At 34.9% G+C, this 6,654-nt stretch overlaps 1 protein-coding gene across 10 annotated transcripts in view; it reads left to right on the top strand.

Moving 5' to 3' along the window:
• LOC107629315 (DNA polymerase epsilon catalytic subunit A) overlaps window positions 1-6,654 on the top strand; it is a 21,849-nt gene that overhangs the window by 13,312 nt on the left and 1,883 nt on the right. Inside the window, exons 32-47 of one of the 10 annotated variants that reach the window (XR_002358646.1) lie at window positions 71-145; window positions 243-433; window positions 601-781; window positions 1,655-1,719; window positions 2,575-2,707; window positions 2,901-3,002; window positions 3,270-3,353; window positions 3,562-3,636; window positions 4,160-4,219; window positions 4,311-4,573; window positions 4,649-4,697; window positions 4,972-5,132; window positions 5,570-5,599; window positions 5,803-5,898; window positions 6,063-6,233; window positions 6,330-6,515. Coding sequence is in view for 5 of the 10 variants with exons in the window: in XM_016332078.2 (XP_016187564.1) it covers window positions 71-145; window positions 243-433; window positions 601-781; window positions 1,655-1,719; window positions 2,575-2,707; window positions 2,901-3,002; window positions 3,270-3,353; window positions 3,562-3,636; window positions 4,160-4,219; window positions 4,311-4,573; window positions 4,649-4,697; window positions 4,972-5,132; window positions 5,533-5,599; window positions 5,803-5,898; window positions 6,063-6,233; window positions 6,330-6,542 (1,986 nt within the window). In the remaining 5 variants the exon portion in view is untranslated. Of the gene's footprint in view, window positions 1-70; window positions 146-242; window positions 434-600; window positions 782-1,654; window positions 1,720-2,574; window positions 2,708-2,900; window positions 3,003-3,269; window positions 3,354-3,561; window positions 3,637-4,159; window positions 4,220-4,310; window positions 4,574-4,648; window positions 4,698-4,971; window positions 5,133-5,532; window positions 5,653-5,802; window positions 5,903-6,062; window positions 6,234-6,329; window positions 6,543-6,654 lie in introns of those variants that run through there. The other 9 variants (XR_002358645.1, XM_021117726.1, XM_016332078.2 and 6 more) reach the window with 9 other exon arrangements.

Raw genomic sequence — 6,654 nt, 5'->3', positions numbered from 1 at the left:
AACATTTTCTTCTTGTTCTTTTATTTTTCCTTCAAAGCAAGATATTAATTGTGCTTTGGAAATTTTGCAGGTTTCAATTGACGAAGTTCAATTTAAGGAAGCAAGCAAAAAACTTGCAGCTCTTCTAGCAGATCCTGATGTTGAGGTCCGCATATAGGACTAAGTGACTGTTGCAAATATGCAATTATATTCAAGTACTGAACTCAACTTAAAAGATTCCTCTTTTTTTATTTTTGGGTCAGGGAATATATGAAACTAAGGTGCCACTGGAGTTTAATGCTATAGTCCAGCTTGGTTGTGTATGTAAGGTGGACAAAAGTGCCAAACAAAGAAGTCTACAAGACTCATGGAATTTGAGTGAATTGCACATGAAGACCACAACCGAATGTTCTTATCTCGAACAATTGATATCCTTTTTTTACTTGTATCATAGGTAAGTGGAGATTCAATACTTACCAAGATATCTTCTCAACAATTTTCGTCACTCAACTGTTGGCTAAAAGCTGGATTATATTTTATTCAAAAATAAATTTCATGCATTTTCATTACTTTGCAAATGATAGTAGTGTTTATATTTAACATTTTTTTAATGGACTTCAGTATCTCTGAGGGACGGGCTATATACGTTGGATATTTTCCAGCATCAAAAGCAATAACAGTCGTGGTAGTTAATCCATATCAAAACAAGGATTTATCACTGGCTTATCTTGAAAGACAGTTTCACGATGCATGCCAAGCTTTGTCTATTCAGCCACCTCCCCGGAATAGCATTAGTTTTAAGGTAGATGAACAACACTTGTCTGATCATAATTTTGTTTCCTTTTAGTAGATCTTAATATCTAATATGTAGATGTTCCTTTGACTATTGCTTAAAATGGTGCTTCAATCCTTCAAAGATATAGGTGTCACCACTTCTTTTGGTGATAAAAGAATAATATTAATTTAAGACTAAGAATAATACAAGAAGATGGGCAGATAAAGGATTTCCTTATAAAGGCCACAAAAGAAAAGACTATGAATGAAGTGTCACTTTCCAATTATTCAATATTTCTAAGAGGGGAAGTCTACTAAAAAGATCATGAGCTTTACACCAAATAGATCCTAATACCTAATCTTATCCTATAAAACTTTCTTGTCTGAAAATCTGTCATTGAAGGTGTATAAATGGCTCTCCAACCAATTACTCAGAACAATGGCACACAATACATTGCTTCGTAGCTTTTGCCTCTTTCCTACTCTCAAAACCAGCAAACTTAATCTAGAAAATTTTATCTAAGGTCGGAGGGCACTCCCTCATTCACAAAAGTCATTAAATTAGTTGTTCTTTGTCAAACTAAGAAATGAATTCTAATTTTGGGACTAATTTGATGACATTTTGCTTGCTTGATGGTCTAAATTGATATTGATAATACTTTACAATGCTGAAGAATTAATTTGGTGCTGAAAATCTATTGAGGCGTAAAACAAGACACTTTGATTCATTGAGGGACTAAATTGCTGACATGAGTCTCTTAGGAACTGTGGTGTCGGCCCTTATATCTTTGGATGATGTTAATAGGAGTTAACTATTTCCATCTTTTGGCATTTCTCCATATAAGTGTATGAATACTTATCCATTTCCATGTTTTTTGTTATAATTATATCTTATGTTCAGGTGGACTATGTTTCACATGTCAAGGATGCTGAAACTTTGATGCAAAGAGCAATAAATGATCGCAGGTTTCTTCTCATATCTTATTTTAAAGAAAGAACCAGAATTAGGCTGCCTTTTTCAAATGAGACGATGCTTCCTTGTTCTCTAAATATTCCTTTAGCTGCTTAGTGCAAATAAAATTAACGGGATACAATGTAATTTTTTCTTTATGGAATGCATTATAATAGTATATAAGTATCTCAATTATAGTTGACCGCAGTGCCCAAAACTCTCAAGTGGGCAACCCTATTGATAAATCTCCTTTCCTTGACTGCCATCAGTTGATATTGACGTTTCTTTCTCCATTTGGTCTCTCAGAGTATAGTAATTAGTATCTGAACTCCGTACAAACTTTTTCTTTTCCCATAATCTGTTACGAAAATTCTGGAACAAGTCATTCTCAATTTCCTTCTAATATAATTTACATGCAAGTGAAGTCTTGCATCGGGACCATAAACCTAATATCCAATAATAAAAGCCATGACCTTAATTGAGCTTTGGTAACCAACAAGGAAGTTGGTTTGTGATAGAGCACATTATGATCTCAGGGGACTAGGTTTAGGGTTTGAAAGTTGGTGTGGTGGTATAACATTTGTGTCTACAATGTTATGTTAGTGTTACTAAATGTTAGTGCAGTGGTATAACATTTGTGTACAATTTATATTAATGTTTGAAAGAAGACTAAGAGTGATTAGTGTTTGAAATTTAGAGATGCTTAATTTCTTCTAGCTTAATAAGGTTTTGAAGCTATACTACGCTACCATAAAATTTATGATGTTTGTTGTATACGCCTCATTCATAAAATATCAAAATTCATTTTTTTCCACTACCTGTCTCTATACTGAATTATCTTTTGTCTTCTCTGATACTGTTTATCATAGGAATGAATATCATGGACCTATGGTTGCTATCATTGAATGCCCAAATGTTCAACTTTTGAAATTGGGTATTCGATCTCTAGATGATTTTCCATGCCTGAGTATTCCTTGTAATGCCCGTGATAGTCAATATCAGGTAAACTTGGTTCTTTTCATGGGTGTTTGCATTTAAAGCTCTTGTGTGTGTGTGTGTGTGTGTATATAAAATATTGGTTTAAAAGAAGTATTCAACAATGTCTTCACCAAGGTGGTTGTCTTAACTTGAATTCTTTTATCTTGCTACCTCTAATTTAGTTTCCAACATGTTAATTAATTTTGGCTCCTTGTAGATTCTTGGATGGCAACAAGTTGCTGGAAAAATTGGAATGCAACGTTGTGCTGCATCAGGCCAATGGCTAAATGAGAGAATTGCTCTCTCAAGATATGCCCATGTAAGCACTATAAATCCTTGGCATATTTGGAAAAGCTACAAAAGAAATAGATGATTCATTTTTATTGCTCACTGCCAGTTTAGGAATACTTAACCAATCTAAATTTGTTATTTAAGTCACAAGTAAAAACTCAATAAAACTTGATCCCATCGTTAACCTGCTGATTGGTTAATTGTTCTTCAAGTGGAAGTAAATTATTGAGAAGTTCTGTTTTGCAACTTTCACAATTGCATTTTGTTTTTATATGCATATGAATTTCTTTTGCAGGTACCACTTGGGAATTTTGAACTTGACTGGCTTATATTTACAGCAGATACCTTCTTCTCAAGAGCTTTGCGTGATAGTCAACAGGTTCCGATTTTAAGTTTATGTATATGAATGTTATCTGCAAACTGAAACTTCATGACTTACTGGTTCATCCTTGATTGTATTGTTTGATGTCCCTCCCTGCACTTGATGATTTCATAAATGTTTATGTCCAGATAGGTGTCCGTTGTTTGTGTTTCTTTAAAGGAAAATGTTNNNTTTATCTTATGAAATTTTATTCATACTTATATAGGTACTTTGGATATCGGATGGCGGTCTTCCTGATTTAGGTGGCATTAATGATGAAGAGACCTGTTTTCTTGACGAGGTAGGTCCATAGATATTTAACTTGTTAAAGCTTCAATGTTTTTTCTTCACTTTTTCCGAGATTTAACCTTGTGTTCTTCAGGGATCATTATGATTACTATTCAGGAAGAAACTTGTTTCCAAGTACCTCAGACACCTATTTTTCATTCCAGAATGAGACTTTGAATGTTGACTATACTACTACATTTTTTTTTCTTTTAATTTTTGCGGAGTGAGGGGAGGTGGGGGGGAGGGTGAAGTAACTGCTATTTATGATATAATAACCACTTGTATTCATTTTAATTTGTTAAATCTGCTATATTGTTGGGGGAGCATCTGCAAGTTTTAAAAACAACTTAAACAATGAATCAAGCAGCCACTCTCCATGACAAAATGATCAGGTTTCAATTGTGGTTACTTAAAAAGTTTGCTGGGAAAGATTGTACGTAGGAATAGTTTCTCCACGCTAATGCTGTGATTATTTGATTAATGAGCATGCTCATTTTGGTTTTTTTGAAATTGACTGCTGTGCTATCTGGATATAGGTCCACCAACCTGTTCTTACATATCCTGGAGCTTACAGAAAAGTTACTGTTGAGTTAAAGGTTTGATATTAACAGAGTTATGTTCACTAATTGATTGAAGTACATATAACTTGGTGACGTTTATAAATATTTTTATTTGTTTATGTTACAGATACACCACCTAGCTGTGGATGCCCTTTTAAAAAGCAACCAAGTCAATGAAATGGAAGGAGGCGCTTTATTAGGATTCGATAATGAATTTAATTCTGGAGCTAATCCCACTATTGATCAGAGTGGCTTTGATGAGGCTGCCTCATGTACACATGCCTTTCGAATCCTGAAACAATTGATTCAGCGGTGCCTTGCAGATGCAGTTACATCTCAAAACACATATGCGGATGCAATGTTGCAACATCTGTATCGATGGCTTTGCAGGTTTTTACTATGTTTACTTGTCTCCTGCTCTCCTCTTTTTTACACATAGCTACTAAATTCCTTCCCATATTGCAGCCCTCAGTCAAAACTTCACGATCCAGCTCTTCACCAGCTACTTCACAAGGTAACAACATTCATCTTCTTTTCCTCTTTATCTTAAAATTTTTAATCTTTCCAAAATGTATAGCCAACTTGACAGGGCAAATAAGAAGGTTTAGTGAATTGGATAACCCCTGAGATGTTACAACTTGTTCCCACCTTTAAAATAGGTTTTCCATTATTTTGGTTTTATGCTTGTTGGCCTTTTGTCAGTTCATTTCATTGTGACTTGAATATTTAAGTTTTAATCTCTTACTACTTTTTTCTTTATTATGTCTTTTTATTGCTTGGTATTATAGGTCATGCAAAAAGTGTTTGCAATGTTGTTGGCAGAGTTCCGCAAGTTGGGTGCAACAATTGTATTTGCAAACTTCTCAAAGATTATTATCGACACAGGGAAATATGATCTTGCTGCAGCCAAAGCTTACTGTGACAGTTTGTTAAGAACTATACAGTCTAGGTCTGTCTTGTAAAAGCCATAAGTTAAATATTTTTCTTCCCAGTCCTGTTATGGAGCCAACTTTCTCCGGCCAATAATCAGCCAACTTTCGTGGTGTTACGCATCCAAACTTCAAAAAATCTGGCGTCAAGGTGCTGGTTCTAGCACCATGGCATCACGACTGCACAAACAAAAGGAAACTTCTGGTGCCGCGACTTCCCAAACAAAAGAAAATTTTCCCACTGTCGCAGCACCAGTTCTAACACTGAGATGTTGGCTGAAAAATGTTGGGATAATCACATTTAAACCTATTTACTTTTAGGAGATTTTTGTTGACTTCTTTAAAAGTGAAAAGTCTACAATATTTTACTGAACAACAATATTGTCCACAAGCTCTTACTTTGTCTTGCTGATTTTGTAGAGACTTATTTGAATGGATTGAGTTGGAACCACTTCAGTTTTGGCGGTCATTGCTATTCATGGATCAGGTTTGATCATCATGCATTTTTGTTAATTGTTTAGTCCTCCCCCTAGGTTGTTGGTAATGCATCTAATTATTACTTGTGAATCATAATGTAATTTTGTGCAATTTGAAGTGCATGTAGTTGTGCAGTCTTGCAATCGTTTCACTCTTATGTTATTTAATTCAAATCAGCATCATTGCCTAGTTATTGTTCTTTTCCCCCTGTAGTATAACTATGGCGGAATACCAGCAAAATCAGATGAATCTCAAGTTGACATTATATCAAGCTGGAATATTGCTGAGTACTTGCCAAAGAAAATCCAGGCAAGTTGCCTTCCATGAATCTTACTTTAAATATAAGTTTGAAGGCAAAGAATTGCTACTATGAGAATTGATTTGTTGAATTCTAATTGGTTAGCCTTTAATATTGAAGCTATATTTGTATTCTTCATCTCTAATTTGTTTAGTTATATTATGTCTCCCTGTAGGATCATTTCATTGTCATTGTTTCTCAATTCTTGTATATTCCTTGGAGCTATGCACAAAAGCAAGCAGGAATCAGGGAATCAATGCTGAATGGTGATTCCTGCACCCCATCGATTAACATTGGAGCTGCAGAGGCTTTGGAATCAGAAATGATAGAATATATCAAAGAACAGGTAAAACAATTACAGAGCTTTGGGGAGTAGGGACTGAAGTCTGATATTTTGATTCAAAATATTAGTTGTTATATTATTTTGCCTTCTATTCCACAGATCAGCTCTTACTTCACAGACAATCTTTTGCGAATTGTTCGTGATATTGTTCTTCACATGAAAGGGGCAAGCAAATCAGAAGATGACCCAAGTACATCATCTGGCCTTCCTCAAATTGTGGGTGATCAACATAGAGGGGATGCATCCTTGGAATTTATCAAGCATGTCTGTGCTGTGTTGGCCCTCGACCAAAGTGTGCAGCATGATGTGTTGGTAATAATTGTTTTCCCGAGTTATATTTGTTAAAGGCCTGGTATTGTTAAATATACTTGCAGCAGTTATGCATTATATTGGAAGATTGTTAATATGTGATCAATAGGATGAT

The sequence above is a fragment of the Arachis ipaensis genome, chromosome B03 (assembly GCF_000816755.2).
Source record: "Arachis ipaensis cultivar K30076 chromosome B03, Araip1.1, whole genome shotgun sequence".
NCBI classification, from domain to species: domain Eukaryota; kingdom Viridiplantae; phylum Streptophyta; class Magnoliopsida; order Fabales; family Fabaceae; genus Arachis; species Arachis ipaensis.
Note: the sequence above shows the minus strand (reverse complement) of the source record. Positions and strands in the feature narration are given on the sequence as shown.